The 18840-nt window shown below is 43.5% G+C and overlaps 1 protein-coding gene across 1 annotated transcript in view; it reads left to right on the top strand.

Moving 5' to 3' along the window:
• The first annotated feature begins 3349 nt into the window (after positions 1 to 3349).
• The window catches only part of MEOX1 (mesenchyme homeobox 1), a 29939-nt gene continuing 14448 nt past the window's right edge, over positions 3350 to 18840 (top strand). The window contains exon 1 of the mRNA XM_072646629.1: positions 3350 to 4242. Coding sequence (XP_072502730.1) covers positions 3789 to 4242 — 454 coding nt within the window. The 5' untranslated portion in view covers positions 3350 to 3788. The remainder of the gene's footprint in view (positions 4243 to 18840) is intronic.

Here is an 18840-nt window from a genome sequence, read left to right as displayed (position 1 = left end):
GGTTTCAGTGACAAGGAGGAATTGTTTTTTTTCTGGTTTCAGAAGAGTCAACTGTCAGGAAGATGTAGAGGGCAAACAACCCCCCCAAGGGGTGGCTGACAGACACAGGCAGCTGCTGAGGGTGTTAGGGGGCTGCAGGGCCAGCACGTTCTCACCACCAAGAGCACTGCCCTCTAACCACCTATCTCTTCTCCATACACCCCACTGCTCACATCCCATTTCATAGCCCTACCACTTAGGCTCAAGAAGAAAGAGAAAGCAGAGAAGGGCATTTATGAGTGACAGGCCACTTTGGACAACTTAGGGTAGTGGTTTGGTACTCTTGGTAAACCAGCCACCTAAGTCCAGGTCAAGGATTCAAACATAGCCATTCCTGGATCAATGAGCCCAATCCTGAAAGACTTTCCTTTGTTGTCCAGTAGCATTTCCTTTCCACCCTCCCACAGACAGCTTTCAGAGCTCACAATCTGATATGATTCCCTTGGACTTCCCCTTTCCCTCTTTCATGCTTTAGAATGAACAACAGTCATGTGGTTTATTATTACAGGCTAACTCAGAACCACAGAGGCAGTGTGGTGTAGTGGTTAGAGTACAGGACTTGGAAACAGCAGAGAGCTTCACAGCCCTGTTGACAGGTGTATTTGGGGTGGTAGACATTCAGCCCTTTAGGCCTATTCCAAGCAGGAAAAGCTATATTAGAAGACACCATCAAGGAGAAGCTAGATCAGAAAAGGACACCTTTATTATTTCATGGAAGGGCTTAACTGTCCAGAAATTATGGAAGGGCCCATGAAGCTAAAAGGCAGAGGGAGACAGGTCTTCATACTCAGGTACTTGATAGTCTAACAGGCTTTAGGTATTCTGTTGCTTCCACGGAATAACTCTGAGCCTTCTCTAAGTGCATTCAGTCATAACAGTAACATCAGTGATGATAAGAATAGAGAGGCAATAAGGCGATAGGGAGATGATAACAACAGAGAAGCAATAACAGACAGCTGGACAAAGAATCAGAAAAACCAGTGTTCAGATCCTTCCCCTGACAAAGACTGGCAGTGTGAACCCTGGGCAAGGGACTTAATCTCTTGGCATCCACAGGCAACTCTCCAAGAGTCACAGGTGCTGATCTGCAGTTAGTAGAGGCATTTTCCTCACTGGGAGAGTCCCCCATACCAATGAAACCACAAGTCCTATCCAGCAATAATAATAGTTGACATTTATGTAGGGCTACAGGGTTTCTAAAGCAGTTGACGTAAATGATTTCATTTGATCCTGGATCACAGCCCTGTAAGAGAGATTGGTAGCACTGATATTATCCCCAATATTCCGAGGCTCAGAAAGATTAGGCGACTTGCCTAGGATCATATAACTAAGTAAGTGACAGGAACTTTGAATCTAATTCACACCAAAATTCACCACATGCTACTTTGCATCTTTTTCCAGAGGGAGGAATCCCATCCCCTTCCACACCATTATATTTGTCATTCTCACATCCTGGAATTCTCTTGCCCTGCTTCTTGATATCAAGGTATTCCAACCCATGCTCCTCATCTCCTTCCAAAGTCATTTCCAGGAAGCCATTCATGAGGAGCTCTACCTGCCTTTGGTCACATATTTACTCTGGGTCCCCTTAGTCCTAAAACACTCAGTTTACACCATATTCACATGATAAAATGCTTTTTGATTTAGGTATGTCCCATTTCCCTAAGTTGTTAGGTTCCAGAGAAAAAGAATGATGCCTTCTTCTTACCTAAACTTTACCGTTACAATATCGAGCATTCTACACACACACACACACACACACACACACACACACACACTCATTGCCCAATGCTATTCAGTGTCCTGCACACACTGGGTACTCAATATATGTTAATCGAGTCACAGACTCAAGCTTCCATGTTGCCTTAAAAGATATGACTTCACATCCAACTCTGTCAAAGCCTGCTCGATGAGAAGACCTCCCTCACCCTTTCCATTGACTTTTACTATCAAGCCACAAAGCTAAGATCCCTAGAGCTCCCAGCTTGTGAGATCCCTGGGTCTGCATGATAACAGCAAAGACAAAGTTAAAAGACTAGTCTCCAGACTTGATTCTGTCAACATTTTCTGCACCCAGATCCTATTGCTTTGGCCCATGGAGACATTCCAGATGGCACCAGCCTCCTAGCTCCTCATTAGTGGGAGAGGAGCTCTGCTCCCCATGTGTTCAGAGAGTGATTTCTCCAAGAAATTACAATAACTTTTCAGGAGTGCCACAGTGCATGGAGGATTGCATGAAACGGTAGACTTGATTGAAATATCATTCAGGGAGTGACGTCTCCCCAGGAGATCTCAGATCTTGGTTACCAGCTAATCCAAGAAATTCATCCCTAAGGTGGGTGGATGATAGGGTGGGAAAGCCCACAGGCATATTCTGGCTAGAAGACAGGAGCTCATGTTGATATTAGAGGCAATAGTCTGGGCACAATTTATAACTCCTTTGCCAAAGATAACTCCTTTGGAGAAGTCAGATCTTCCCCCTCCCTTTCCATCGCAGATGGTAAAAAGCATTGACCATGAAAAAGGCAAGGCTGGGGGAAGCCAAGAAGATGGGGGAGGTGGGGAAGGAAGGCAGTATAGAGGCAGGAGACACCTTCCATTAGGACATAGGAAATTTCTGAGAGTCCTGTTAGGGTAAGGATGAACCAGCCCTGCTACTTAAAAAGGATGTCTTAGCAAATCAGTAAGAATGCCGGAGTCTATTGATAGGAAGGAAGGTACTGATTCTTGGGTCAAGTTGCTAAGGTGAACGAATCTTCCACTGGGCAAGAAGGATGACACTCTTCTGGGGTTTTGACAACTCTGTCTTTCTGTCTAGGTTAAAGCATAGTCCTCTATCAAGATCTGGGCAAAATCACTTAGAAATAATTCTGACTTTTGAAGTGCGTATGAGATCGGCCTTTAAATCAAATGCAGTCAGCAAGCTTGTCTCTTGCCTCTTATTCCCTGGAATTTGGCATCCGATGGATTCTGGATCTGGTTTAAGGCTTTTTCCAAATCCAAGACTTGGGGAATTTTGTTAACAGTGCAATAAAAATAACTTAATAGTGTTACAGGGAAACATGAAAGACTTTGTGTGTGTGTGCTGCTCTCTCCCCTTTAAAAAAATACATACAATGTTTCTTTAAAAAGTCTCCATCTGCAAATCCCATTAGATGTGCATATAAGGTTTCTGATGATTAATAGCTGACTGCTTTGCTTTGGTTGGAGGATCTAATGTGTGCAGGTTAACCCCTCCTTCCCCTCTCTCACATTTCACTTCAGAAACTTGTCATTCTCTCCCCACCACAGTATTTAAAAAGTGTCTCCCCAGCCCCCCCGTCCAGACTCTCACAGGAGTCTCAGGGCCTTGGGAAGTGCATTTGGGCTGGGCTGCTAGCGACTCCTAACCAGCTGGTGGGGCTGAGCCAGGACAGTGAAAATGTTCATTGACATCCACGGCTTCCTAACAAATACATTTACAATAGAACCAAAATAAACAGGCTGACTCGTTAGAGGGTGGGAAGTTAGAGGCTGAAGTTTTATATAGGTGGAAAGAGAGAGAGGAGGAGATACATTTGATTTTTTTTTTTTTTGTAATTAGGGAGGGATTTTGTTTGTTTGGGGGTTGTCTGGGTGGGTGTTCTGTTGTCTTGGGTGGTTTGTATTTTTTTTTTTGTGGTTTCCTTTTTTTTTTTTAATCCGAATTTAAAAGGGTAACAACTGAACTTGTGGGAGGACTGAGCACAGCACTGCAGCCGGAGACGCAGATGGATTCAGCAGCCAACAGCTGTATGAGGGGCCCCCATTCTCCAGCCCCATTGTGGGGCTGCCTGCGGAGCCCCCATTCTGAGGTCAGCGGGCCAATGGCACTGCCCCACTACCCTCCTGCTCCATTCTCCTTCCACCAGAAACCAGACTTCCCAACGTACCCTGACTTCTCTGCCTCATGCTTGGCCGCTGCACCCCATAGCCTGCCCCGAGAGGAGAGGATCCTTGCTGACCAGCACCCTACCTTTCCACAGCCCCCTGACTGGCATTTCTCTGGCTCCGAGGCCCGGAGAAGACTCACCCCAGGCCCAACCTTGAGTTCTGGGGAGGTGGGTGAAAGCAGCCCCGGCCTCATGGATGCTGTAGGGAGCCTAGGGGAGGACTATGGGGTCCCTGGGACCACTGCCAACGAAACTGAGAAAAAATCAGCGAAAAGGAAAAAGGAGAACTCAGGTAAGTGGCATGGGGGAGATGAGAGGGGCCAGCACTGGGGCAGATGGGCACTTACAAGCTGTGTGACCTTGGGCAAATTGTTCAACCTCTCTGGGCCTAGTTACCTAATCTGTAAAATTGGGATAATTACCATCCTCCAAGGTAGAGGGCTGGATGGGATGGTCCCTTAAAGTCGTGTCTAGTTTGAAGACTAAATTCTAGGATTCTACACCCTATGGAAACACTGTGGCAAGGAAAACGTATGCTAGGAAGAGGACAAGCGATTTCTAGGGTCTAACTCCTATCAAATAGTCTCTCAACCCAAGGGAAGGGATAGACATTCAAGCAGAGGTGAAGCTCGGGACAAACAGGAAACTCGAATTGATCCTTCAGGTGGTACCACAATGCCTTTGAGTCACCCTGGCCTGCTTGGCCCCCACCTGACTGAATAGAACCCAGATCATATGGCAAGTGCCACACATAGTCAGCCCTTAGAGAAGCACTAAGTGACCACTTGCCCTAACCCACATCCCCCTGGTGAGACCATCCCACCTTTGACGATTATTTGAATTTGGGGCTTCAGTCAAAACTCTCCATTCAGCATTTTTAAATGTCAGCCCAGATAAGACCTTGGAGCGGAGCTGACTGCAAGAGAATGAATGGGACAACAGGGGATAGAGAAAGGTGGGACTCAGAGGGCATAGGAGAGAGGAAGTTGAAATCAGAATAAAATACAATACCCCTTGGTGATTTAAGGAAGGGTTAATCAAGGTCAGAATCCAATGAACCTGGTGAAAGGGTGAGGGATCCCAGAATCCCAGAGTTAGAGGGGACCGCCGTGGCCACAACTGTAAAAGAATCCTGTCTTCCACACAACAGATGAGTGGTCATCCAGCTTGTGCTTGACGGTGTCGGGTGAGAATGAACTAAGATCTTGGGCAGTAGCCCATGTCATGTTTACCTTACCTCAAGCCTAAAGCAATTTGCAGTTTGTATACGCTGCTCCTAGCTCTGCCCTCTAAGGAGATAAAAGAGGCTGGTATTAGCTTGAGGGCAGGAATGAATGGGTCCTGGGATACCACTGGGCAAATGATTCAGAATTATCTGGAGCAGGACAGAGAATGTAGATGAAGTAGAGGTCTTCCTCATCTCTCACCTTGGCATGAACACGGGGGGAAAGGTGCCACCATTTCATGTCAAAGTGCCCAAAGAGCAAACTCATTTGCCACAAAAGTATAGCTGACTGACCTAGGGAACTGCTCAGGATTGGGATCAGGGTCATACGTATTTCATAGGAAACCCTGGATTGAGGTCAGAAATCCTTCATGCTGAAGGCAAGTGGGCAAAATGAGCCTTGGAGCTGAGCCTGATCACAAAGCTAGTCCTTCATATAGTATTGGAGGGCTGGAACTACCTGAGACAAAGAGTGGTTTTGAGGATGCCTTAAATTAATTTTTTTGCATTTGTTCAGCTGCATCCAATTCTTCATGACTCCGTTTGGCAAAGATACTGGAGTGTTTTGCCATTTCCTTCTCCAGCTCATTTTACAGATGAGAAAACTGAGGCAAACAGGGTAAAGTGACTTGCCTAGGGTCACACAGCTAGTAGTTTACCATTTCCTTCTCCAGCTCATTTTACAGATAAGGAAACTGAGGCAAACAGAGTAAAGTGACTTGCCCAGGGTCACACAGCTAGTAGTTTACCATTTCCTTTTCCAGCTCATTTTACAGATAAGGAAACTGAGGCAAACAGAATTAAATGACTTGGCCAAGATCACACAGCTAGTAAGTCTGAGGCCAGATTTGAACCCAAGAAGATGATTTCAGACCCAGCACTCTATTCACTGCACCACCTAGCTGCCCCCCAAATTAATCATTAGCCATGTGCTGTTGATATTCTAGGGCAGCTGGGATCCTTGCTGTCACCATTTTCCCAGCAATGTATTCTACAGTTGCAATGGGAAATCTAGCTATGATGGGAAACTGAGTCCTTCCCATCTTCTTTCTTTAGCACCTTCTTCCCCAACTCCACCTCACTTTTCCTTCTTTCTCCTAACCGAAGATAGCTTTCAATGAGTGGTCTATAGCACACCAGTCTGGCCTCACCTGGCAGACCCCAAATGAATCTGTTTATTCCTGCACTTACCATCCCCCGCCAAAAAATTGACCTTGGTAGATTTCATAATTCACCAAAGAATTCATTCTCTGGCATCAGCTTGCCAGTGATAATTAAAATCCAGCCAAATGAGATTATAGGTACAGAACACTTAGTAAACCTTAAATCTTCACTCAAATGAGATTATGTAAATCACTTTGCAAACTTTAAAGTGTTACATAAATGGTAGCCCTTTCTTTTTATCATTTCATTCTTCTCATCTTTTTGTTCCATGGGTCTCAGAAATCATCCTGGGACAAGTCACTAGCCTGCTATTACTTCTGATATTTAGAATTCAGCAAACTATTATGTAGGTAAATAGAATGACGGAGCTTTTGTTGAGTGAAAGTTTTTATTATTTTAATATTATTTTTCATATTATTGCCTCATTCTTCTCTATTATTGTCATTATCCTTATTCTCTACTTAGCTTGGTGCACAGATAGGCAATACAGTCTGCTGCCTGGCCTGGGTGCCCCGCCGGCCTAGGCTTAAAGAACCTGTGCATTCCATGCCTCATCAGAGCAGGGCAGAACTGCAGCTATTTTCACATGGGTATCTATGTGAGTGCAGGCAGGGGGAGAAAGACGGAATCTGTGATTTCATCCACTTAGGAAACTTCATTATTATTGTTCGGTCATATCTGATTTTTCATGACCCCATTTGAGGCCTGCGAGGCAGAAACACTGGAGTGGTTTACCATTTCCTTCTCCAGCTCACTTTACAGGTGAGGAAACTGAGGTAAACAGGATGAAAACCCCAAGTGAAGTCTTGAAGAATTAATTTAAGGCATCATCAAAACCACTCTTTGTCTCAGTCCTTCGATACCATATAACTGAGGCAAAGAGGGTCAAGTGACTTGCCCAGGGTGACACAGCTAGTACATGTCTGAGGCCAGATTTGATTGGAATCTTCCTGACTCTGGGCCCAGAGCTCTACCCACTGAGCCACCTAGCTGCCTGGGAAATTATTTTCATTGATAAGAAGAGTAGTTTATCTGTAATTTATAATTTTGGAAAGATGCTTCAAGCAAAGAAGCACCCACCATCACACAGCCATTGTGTGCCAGAAGCAATACTTGAACTCTTCCTGGCTCCAGAGTTGGCCCTCTAGGCCTGATGCTAGCCTTCTTTATCATGTGGCAGCCAGAACAATTAAAGACTCCAAGGAAATAATTTCCTTTATTTTAAAAAACTGCATATTTTAGATTTTTAAAAAAATTCTTATTCTTAAACAATTTCTGGAATCGCAATTAAATGTAATGCTTTTGTACATTTTTCCAAGTGTATCCTTGTACGCTAAGCAGAGTTGACCCTTTGAAACCTCAGTGAGATAAGTAATCTGAATAGCCTCACTCTTGCCCCTTCCCATCTTCACTAGAGCTCTGTAAGTAAAGGTATGGGCTCCTCTTGCCTTCATCGGACGACTCTAAGTAAGTCAGCTCCAGTACTAAATTAGAAAGATCTCATTCTGCATTCTCACTATTTCTCCTCCAACTCTCTCAATTTTCTGAAAAGGGAAGTTATATGTGCCTTCCAGTGGAATAGTGACTGAAAACAGACTGGGATGGGACAGGAAAGCCCAATGGTTGGTCAGGATTTGACAAATTTTCTCCAATTATTTTTCATTGCTGTAGATGGCCAAGCACTCTTGCTTGGTGCTTGCAAATGGAGAGGGTACTTCATTAAGGTGAATTGAATGCTCTTCTCTGTTATTCTGGTTTTATTATTATACAAATAACACATGGAGTAATTTTGTTTAGAAAGTCATTGCAATAACAAGGTTTCCATCCACGGAGGTGATGTTGCGAGCGGCCATCAGGAGACCATATGTTCTGAGTTGTTTTCTCTGCAGCAGGGTGGGTTGGTGCCATTGTCTGGTCCTCCTTGGGAAAAACAGCACATATTTATGAGGTGAGGCTGTCCGTGGCCCTGGTATTTCATTCGCTCCCATATTGCCCCAGAATTACTATCCAACCCAACACAGGAGATGTTATTTTATGTTTTAAAATATTATGATAACATGTATATAATGCTTACTATAGGCTGCGTACTGTAACAGCTAAAGCCAACTTTAAGGGTTACAAAGTACTTTATAATGATTATCTCATTTGACCCTCACAACAAATCTGGATGGTAGGTGCTGTTATTATTCCCATTTTACAGTTAGGGAAATTGAGGCAGATAAAAGGTCAATTGACTTGCACAGAGTCAACTGAATCTGGATTTAAATTTAGGTCTTCCTAACTTGAGGTCCGGCTTTATCCACTTCCATAGCAGAAAGAACACTGGAATTGCAGTCAGAAGACCTGAGTTCAAATCACACCTCTCCCACTTACTACCAGTATGATCTTTGGCAAACTCCTTAACATCTCTAAATCTCAACTTTCCCCTTCTATAATTGGAAGGGACTGAAATCAATCACCAAACCCTCTATGTTAACCCCTACCCCACCCCCACCATTACCAGGGAGGCAGTGCGGTATAGTGGAAAAAATCTTGGGTTCAAATCCTGCTTCTGATACTTACCAGCTATACAACCAGGGCACACTACTTAATTTTTATAAGCCTTGGTTTCCTCAAAAAAAAAAAAAGAGATTGAACTGGATGACCTCGAAGATCCCTTCTATTCCAAATATATGACCCTATGACCTCTGATGTCCCTTTAAGCTCAAAATCTATGATCAACATACAACCTTTCCCCAAACTAAGCAGGTGCACTTCAGCTCCAGACAAACAGGACTTATCCCAAAGACAACATTTCTACCCCTTCACCCTACCACTGATCCCAAATACTCAACATGTGGTTATCTCTCATCCCTAGCATCCCCGAACAGTTTAACCAGTGGGGTTAGGCAAGTCACTCTGTTAGGTGCTATGGAGGCTATGGAGATGAATAAAGTATAATTCCTGCCTTTAGGATGCTCGTAATCACTGTTCTGTCAGGGTGTTAAATCAACTGGAGTCTTGTAGGCTCTTCCAGGCATCTGGTGGGGGGAGAGGAGGTAGGGAAGAAGGCTCCTCATTCATCTTTTACCAGCAAACCCCTTAAGGGGTGTCTGGACACCTGGTAATTTAAATGGCATGTTTCCCTTGATTCACCTCCCCTTCTCACCCTACTCTCCTTGTGAGAGCCAAACTGGTTTCACTCTGCTGTGATATCTCAAGTCTAATAAAGAAAGAGCTACACAGGCTACTGCCCAGGCATGCTGCTAATCTGCTTCTTGCTTCTGTTGGCTCAACCTCTTGTTATCATCATGGCACAGTGGATAGGGCATGGGACTTGGAGTTAGGAAGACCTAGGTTTCAATCCTGCCTTCTTAGATACTACATATGTGACCCTGGTCAAGTCACTTGACAACTATGTGCCTTGGTTTCCTCATCTGTAAAATAAGGGGATTGGATTCAATGTCCTCTTAAAGTTCCTCCCTGCTCTGAATCTATTCTCCTATGAAATGTGATGTTTTCTTACATGGGACTCTTCCAAGTATCTCACTATTTTCAAAGTCAACACTCCTCAGTGGTGACAATTGTTTGGTTGTTTCTGTCTACCCCTCCCCTAACCTAACTGAACAGTAGGAGCCCCGCCTCCAAAAATCATAAGTCAATTGAATTTATCATTGTAAGAGAAATTGCCAATTTCATAGTCGAGTTCAAGGGAAGGAAGCATTTAATCATTTGTCTATTTCACTTAATATAAATTTAATCATACGTAAAACCCCAATTGTCTGGGCCCTGGCTCTGCCTTCCCTCCCCCATTACATTTCTTCCCTGCTTTAACCAAGTTTGACATCAGCCAGCCTCACCCTCCATCCTCAGAGTGCACACGTATACGACTGCTACTTGACCGCTCACATATTCTTGGTGGTTCTGATCCATCATTCTGTAACTATTTGTTATCAGTTAAACACCTACTATGTGCCAGGCACTGTGCCACCTACTGTGCCACCTGGGACAAAATACAATAAAAGACAAATAAAACACTCAAGAAGTTTATATTCTAAGAGGAAGAGGGGACAAGAAGATTATATGTCCATTTAGAGAGCACTGTAAGGGTTTCTTGGGAATGAAACCCTTTTGTTCTGGGTACCCCTGGGCTACATACAGTAATCAAGGCATGGTTTGACCTTTCCATACTTGAGAGAGGCACAGAGCTTGTGGCAGTAAAGTATGCCTCGGACATAAAACTAGCACCAAGAAGGGCAAGGGTCAGTGAGAAAGAAAAAGCCCCACTTTAAGCCACCGTCTGGGCTGCAGCTTCAGATTACACAGGATATCAGAGCTGAAAGGGATTTCAGAAGCCACCGAGTCCTAGTTGTACCTGATAGAGAACCCCCTCTGCAACCATCACTATAGTTTACTAAAGGGATCTCTCAAAAATCACCAGTTCAACCCCTCACAAACAATCATCCAGAGAACTGGAAGACCTCCAGGATGGGGAACTCACTACCTTAGGAAGCAGCACCTTCTAGCTCACTTTCAGAACATCTCTCTTAGCACCTATTACAGGCTGTTAGATACTTAGCTGTTAGTATTTCAGCAAGCCAGCCCCTTCGTTAGTAAGACTGGCCAGGGAAATGGTCTCCCAAAGGAGTGGGTGGAAAGGAGGTGCCAGTCACAACCTAATGAAAGGGTTAATCCCCAAATAACATTTGGAGTGCTCCTGGAATGGGATGATTTCTTAGCACTGGAGTCATATGCTTAGAGACAAGTGTCTCAGTTCTACAAAGAAATAACAATAGTGTGGGGAGAATTTTAAAGATAACTATCTTTTAAAAGAGGGGCACTTAGGTGGTATAGTGGATAGAGCACCCAACCCTGGAATCAAATTCAGCTTCAGACACTTACTAACTGTGGGACTCTGGCCAAGTCACTTCACCCCTGTTTGCCTCAGTTTTCTCATCTGTAGAGTAAATGATAAACCACTCTAGTAGCTTTGCCAAGAAAATTCCAAAGGGGGTCACAAAGAATTGAACCTAACTGAATAACAAAAATCTATTAAAAAATAGGGGCTATTCTGACCACGGCAAGGGAAAATTGTGGGGGGTTGGGAGGCTTGAAAAACTTAGGCAAAAAAACTCAACTATTAGTAAGTAAATACTTCTAAGACATAACACAAAATGGCACAGGCACAGAATTAACATGGAGAAAGAGGAGTAAGGATATGGGATACAATGGAAAGAGTGTATCTGGACTTTGGAGTCAGAGAACCTGGGTTCAAATTGTGACTGACTGTCCTTGACTTATTTCATCACTCTGGGCCTTAGTTTCCTCATCTGGAAAATGAAGGGGTAGCACTAGATATCCTCTAGGGAACGTTCCACCTCTAAACTGAAGATCCTGTGAGCCCAGAAATTTAACTCTTCTACAAGAACAGAAGCCAATGGAAAGCCACCCCCTCCCCCCACCTTTTTGGCTTCAGAACGTGCATTGCTAGGTACGGGGATCAAGAAAAGGAGAAACCAGTTAGCATTTCAGCACTATTGTGTTTGCAATGACATAAACACACAATGAAAACTGGAAAACATGCGTCCCCAAAGACTCATAGGCAAGAGAGAGCACCAGCTGGAAAGCGATTTTCTAATTGGCTTTACGCTCCCTCAGAATGCTAAATGAAACTGGGAGCAATATGAGATTGGGGGAAGGAGACCCGGGTTCGAGGGTTCTGGTTCTGGCTCTGTTATTTACTGGCTGTACACCCTTAATCAAGTCACTCCCCTTCTCTGGATCTTAAATTTGGATTGTTTTGGTTTGTTTTGCTTTTCTCTGCATAATAATGATAATAAATAAGGATGATGAGGGGTTGAACTGGTGATTTTTTAGAGATCCCTTTGATAAACTTGAGTGTTTCTCTCTAGCTGTGGGCTTATCCTTTCTGGGAAACACGACTCAGATGCCAGGACTGATTGAAAACAGGAGAGGATGTGACTCAGTGTCCCGAACTGGGCTGTGCAGGAATTGCCTGGGTGTTTAAACTCTTCCTTCCCAGTGGTCAGACCTGAGCTGTTTGACCTTCCTCAGGCAGTTAATTCTGCACTCTCCACCACTCCACTGCTTTCCCTCCTTCACCGTCTCCCCCCTCCCCCCAAACAGGAGGCAGCCGGAAGTTGGTTTGAATAACTACACAGCTGCAGGCAGACTAGAAATCCTTTCTCTAGGTTTACAGCCCTCAGGGAGGAAGACAAAATTAAGATCCAAGGCTGTGGGTAGGAGAATGGATTTAGAGCTGGAAGGGGCTAAAGGGGCTGTCTCTACCAGCCCCTCTTCCTTGTACAGAGGAAGGGCTGAAGCTGAGGGAGTTGCCAGGCTCACCCTTATAAGTATCTGTGGTAGAATTAAAACCCGGGTCTTCCTGGCTTATTATTAGACCAGCATTTGAGCCACTACAATATGAGGGAGCCAGGAGAAAGTGAAGGGGGAAAGTTGGTTATTAGTGGTTAGCTGCTGAACAGTTGAATTATAATACCTTATCACTGTAGCCTTGGGCTACAAATAAGAGACCAGTGCCCCCGGGCATAGTGGTCATTTAAGAAATGTTTGCTGAATTGACAAATTGACCAACAGAGTTCTCTCGGTCTCTCCTTTTGCCTCCAGGACAGACAGCACCTAAGTCAGCCTTTTCCAACAGGAAGGTACCTTTTTGATGGCCAGCAATTTCTTGGCACCCTGCCCCTGTCCTCCCCATCCCCCACAATACATTAGTTTTGATTGGAAAAAGAACACTGAGGGGTAGCTAGGGGGCACTGTAGAGAACCAGGCTTGGAGTCAGGAAGCACAGAGTTCAAAAAAGCTAGGATCAATTCGGTAATAAACGTGTACTTGTTTCTTCTCAATAGCTTTTACAAACATTTGTAAAATAGTTATTTATATGGTAATATTCAAGACCTATTTATCTATTGGAAAGACAGCGTGGTATCATGGAGAAAGGGTAGAGTTTGGAGACAGGAAGACCAGGGTCATCATGGGCAAATTAGAGGCTCTCCCAGTGCCTTGGGCAAATCTCTAATATCTACACAGGTAGAAAGTGTTTCTACAACAGGAATTTTCCACACTGACAAATATAGGATCATAGATTTAGAGCTGCGTAGGGTTTTGAAGGTCATTTTGTCCAACTCTTTCATCTTACATTTGAGAAAACTGAGGTCCATAAAGGTTAAGAGACGCAGGCCCATAGGCTCCCAGACTTAAAGTTAGAAAGGACCCCAGAGGTCATATAGTGTAATCTCTTCATTTTGCAAGTGAAGAAATGGAGACTCAGAGAGGAGGAGGAAGGTTTCTCCCAAAGTCACCCAGATATTTAAAATATATTTCACTATTTAGTAAATATTCAGAAATATTCATTACTTAGGAGAGACTGGATTCAAACGGATATATATGTTTGTGCATCCATATATGTATATGCATGTATATATAGGAGATGTTACAGAAAGAGAGAGAGAGAGAAGACACAAGAAAAGAAGAGAAGGAAAGACCGAGGGAGAGAGACAGCGAGAGACAGAAGGGGGAAGGGAAGGAAAGGAGACAGAGTGGAAAAGAGAGAAAAAGAGAGAAAGCTCAATTTGAATCCAGTCTCTTCAAAATAATGAAATATATATATGAGTGTGTGACTATACCATACATACATATATGTATGCATAGGGTAGTGAATCCACTTGGATTCAGTAAAAGGGCCACACTTGAGGACCTGGAAAGCCACATGTGACCTCAAGGCCACAGGTTCCCCACCCCTGGATTAAACCCATGGGGCATGAGCAGATCCATAGGGCTGGTGCCTTACAGTAAACTTGCTTCCAACTGGCAGTGCTTCAAAAAGATATTCCTCCCAACGTGAGCAAACGCACCTTCCCAGCTAGCCTCCAGCCATCAGAGTGAGGCCTTCCCACCCAAAGGGGCTTCTGGGCTATGGGCCAGGAAAAACTCCCCCTTCCTTCTACCTTTGGTTCTTTTTTTTTAAACATCTTTCTTTTTCCCCAAACTAAAAATCTCAAGAAATGATATGAGTAGGCTCCAGCATTCAAGCATACCATTTCCTTCAGTGACAGCTAAGAACCGCATCTGTAACTTATAAAAATAAACAAAGCCAGAGGGGGACTCAGTCCATCCCCCTCTCTCCCTTCCCCTTGCCAGTGTTCCTATCTGACCTTACCCCCTGCTACGAGATACCCCCTCACCTCACAATTATTTCCCCCAATCCTGCTGACTACTGCTGCCCTCAACCCAACCTGACTCAGCCCCACTCTCACTGCCTCATTTGGCTCTGCTGTTCCATCACACCTAGTCTCCCATCCCTATAACTGACAACACAGTTCCCCTTCCCTCTGCTATCCCTACCTTATCTCATCTCCTCCCCACTCATTCCCTGGAGGTTGGAGTAGACACCAATCCCTGACTTTCCCCTTCCACATGGATTCTCTCTTCCTTTTATAAAAAAGTACTCTGCTAATGAATGTCATGGTAAGAACATGGTACAGTACAGAAAGTCAGAAGACCTGGGTTCAGATTCTGGCTCTGCTACTTATAACCCATGTGACCTTGGGCAAGTCACAACCTCTCTGGGCCTCAATTTTTTTATCTGAAAAGTGAGAGGAATTGTATCAGATGTCCTCTGAGGTGAGTTCCATTTCTATATCTATGACCTGGGAAGCTAGGTGGCTCAGTGGATAGAAAACTGGGCCTGGAAACAGGAAGACCTGAGTTCAAATTTGACCTCAAACATCTCCTATTTGTGTGACCTTTGGTAAATCACTTCACCTCAGTTTCCTCATCTGTAAAATGGGAATAATAATAGCACCCACTTCTCAGGGTTATTGTGAGGATCTATTGAGATAATAAATATGAAGCACTTAGCACAGTGCCTGGCATATAGTAAGAGCTCTGTAAATGTTAGCTACTATTATTATTACCTGTGTGACTTTGGGCAAGTCACTTATCCTCTTGGGCCTCAGTTTCCTCATCTGTAAAAGGAGAAGATTGAACTAGGTGAAGCACTAAGGTCCTTTCTAGGTCTAGATCTGAGCTTCCGTGATCCTATTTCTCTTTGCAAGAACGGCAATGTTTTCTCTTCTCTGGACTGCCTTCAAGAGGAGATGTCTTTTCTTTCCCCCTTCCTTCCTCCCTTCTTTTCTTTTTTCTTTCTTTCTCCCTTCCTTCTTTTCTTTTTGCCTTCTTTCCCTTTCCTCCTTCCTTCCTTTCTTCCTTTTTCTTTCCTTCTTTATTTCTTTCCTTCTTTCTTCCTTTCTTTCTTTCAAAAAAGTCTTATTGGCTTTTCAGTAGAAAAAAAGCATTGACTGTCTTCAGAGGACCTGGATTCAAATTCTATCTTTTATCCTTAGTATATGTTACCATGGAGAAGTCATTTAACTTCTCTGGGCCTCAGTTTCCTCATTTATAAAATAAGGGAATTGGACAAGATGACCTGAGGTCCCTTCAAACTTTAGACTGATGCCCTTTGTTTTCATACCATTCACTTCTCAATGACTCTCCCCTCCTGTTCCCACCTAGAGCTCTCCCTTGTAGCACAGTATAATTAAACAAATCAACACATTGGCCATATCTGGCCATATCTGGCCTCATTCCACACCTACCTTCCACACCTCTATTGAGAGGTGGGAGGCATGCTTTCCTATTAGTGTGAAAGCTATTATTTCCACTGCCTGGTACTGACATTGAACTTCATGGGTTTGGGTTGACCGGTGGTATGGAAGTGGGCTCCTCCAAGAAGTCTGACTTCCTGGGGTTTAAGCCTTCTTTCAGCCATGATAAAATGCTGACTTTAGGCGAGACTGACAGATGTGACAACTCTTTATGAAATAATCTGCCTTGCAGTCATAAAAGCACACAATAGAAACCATAATCACACACACACACACACACACACACACACATACATCCCATTGGCAACTGTGTGGGCACACTAAAGAATTTCATCAGAGAACCTCTGTATCAATATCTTCCTTTAAACAAGAAACACAAGTCCCTCTGACCCTTGTAATTGTTGATTTAGGGTAAACCCTCCAAAAGAAGGCTTCTGTGGCTTGGCATGGGAGAATAGGGGCATTTAACTCCTGCCCACAGACAGGAACAGCCAGTGCTGAGTTGTTGGAACTTTTGAAGATGTATTTATTGCTATGTCCTGAGGAGCTGAAACAGGAGAAATGAGTTAGAATTTCATTACAATCAATCAGGAAGTATTTATTAAACACCTACTATGTGTCAAGTATTGTATACTCTGGGAATTAAAAGACAAAAATGAAATTACCCCTAACCACAAGCAGCTTTCAATCTGGGAAGAGAACATGTATACATATAGCATGTCCCAAAAGTTTTAGTATGGGCAGCTAGGTGGTGCACTAGATCTGGAGTCAGGAAGACCAGAGCTCAAATCAGACATTTATTAGCTGTGTGACCCTGGGCAAGTCACTTAATCCCTGTTTGCCTCCATCTCCTTATCTGTAAAATGAGATGGAAAAGGAAATGGCAAACTGCTCCAGTATCTTTGCCAAGAAAACCCCCAAATGGGGTCACAAAGAGTCAAATGTGACTAAACAAGAAGAAAAAGTTTAGTTTTAAGTTTCAATAACTTCTGAATCATAAAAGCTTCAAACTTTTTTAAAAAATTTGAAAGGTCAATTACTTAAAATTTTAAGATATTGATTTTTTTAAATTAAAATTCAACATAACCAGTCTCTTGTGCTATTCATTATTTTAATCAATTTTCAAACTTGGTAAAAGCTTTCATCAGCTGCTGCTCAGTGACTGAAAGAATTGCCTTTGGAATGATGGCCAAAAATTATCCCAAAAAACTACGTTTTGATGTTCCCACAACAGTTTTGATGTGATCCCACAAGAAAGGGTTTAAAGGAGATAGGACAGGTGTCTGAGAGGATCTCCTCTACCAAGTCACTGGTGTGATAAAGTGTCATTCAGAAATTGTCAGACATGAAATGCATGATGACAGAGATTCTTGTTGAGAGGAAGTTTGGTACAGTGGAAAGAAGGTGGTATTTGAAGTCAGACATTCTAAATTCTAACCTTGGCTCTGCTATTGACTATCTGTGTGGCCTTAGACAAGTCATTTAGACTTTAGGGCTCAAAGTTTCTCATCTGTAGAATGAGGGGGCTGGAGTAAATGGTTTCTGAGATCTCTTCTGATATAAAGTCTGTGTTCCTATGAGGAAACATCCTCTGAAAAACAATATCCAGAAATAACCTTATGTTATCAAATGCTAAACAATTTTCTTAAGGTAACTCAGTGGTGCAGTAGATAGAGAGTTGGAACTGGAGTCAGAAGAATCTGAGTTCAAATCCAACCTCGGACACTTATTGGTTGGATGACCCTGGGCGAGTCACTTAACACTGTTTGCCTCCATTTCCTCATCTGTAAAATGAGATGGAGAAGGAAATGACAAACCATTCCAGTATCTCTCAAGAAAACCCCAAATGGGATCATGAAATGTTCAGACACAACTAATCAACAACAAAATAATTTTTAGTCAAGCTACAATTGTAGAAAGGGAAAAGAAGGTTATGGAATGACTCTGCAATTTCATTGATATATTTTTTGGGTCAGAAAGAATTTATTAAACATTTATGATGTACCAGGCATAGTGCCTTACTCACACTGTGCTTACACTGGAAGTACAAACACAAACAAAAAGAAAGACAACCCCTGTCCTCAAGGAGGTTCTACACACCAAAGGAATGAAAGAGTGACCATGGCTGGTCTAGACACCTTTCTTAAAGCAGAGGTGACAGGAGGAACTGACCAATCAGATGAAAGGTTAGCAGAGGATCCAGGATCTTCCAGAGGCCAAAAGGCTGCATCTCAAAGAGGAAACTCCCTCTACTCATGAAGGTCTGTACCTTCTCTGCAATTCTCAGTCTTTGGAGAGTTGCCTGGGGTGACTGAGAGGTTGTGATTTGCCTGGACATATCTGTCACAACTGGGGCAGGTATGTGGCACAGTGGATAAAGCACCTAGAGTCAGGAAGACTTGAGTTCAAATCCAGCCTCAGACACTTACTAGCTGTGTGATCCTGGGCAAGTCACTTAAATCCTGCTTGCCTCGGTTTTCTCATTTTTAAAATGGCTGGAGAAGGAAATGACAAACCACTCCATTATCTTTGTCAAGAAAACCCAAATGGAGTCACAGAGAGTCGGATACGACAGAATAATAACTTTTCACCATCTGTATGTGACAGAGATGGGACTTTGAACCAGGCCATCCTGACTCCAAATGCAGCTATGAGAAAGTACATTTTTAAAAACCAAGCATCTGTAAGAGGGTTTTCCAATGCAGCTCAAGGTCATGTGGAATGTCTGTGTGATGCCTGGGATTCCCCCTCACTGACTAACCATGCTAACAATAAAAATCTCTTCCTGCACTATTGGCTTCTCTGCTCTCTTTACTCTCCATCTGTATTTACAGCAGGGAAGGAAAGAGAGGAGAACAGAAAGTCATGGTACCTC

This window comes from Notamacropus eugenii, chromosome 2 (assembly GCF_028372415.1).
Source record: "Notamacropus eugenii isolate mMacEug1 chromosome 2, mMacEug1.pri_v2, whole genome shotgun sequence".
In the NCBI taxonomy this organism is placed as follows: Eukaryota; Metazoa; Chordata; class Mammalia; order Diprotodontia; family Macropodidae; genus Notamacropus; species Notamacropus eugenii.
This window is presented reverse-complemented; position numbering and strand designations above follow the sequence as displayed.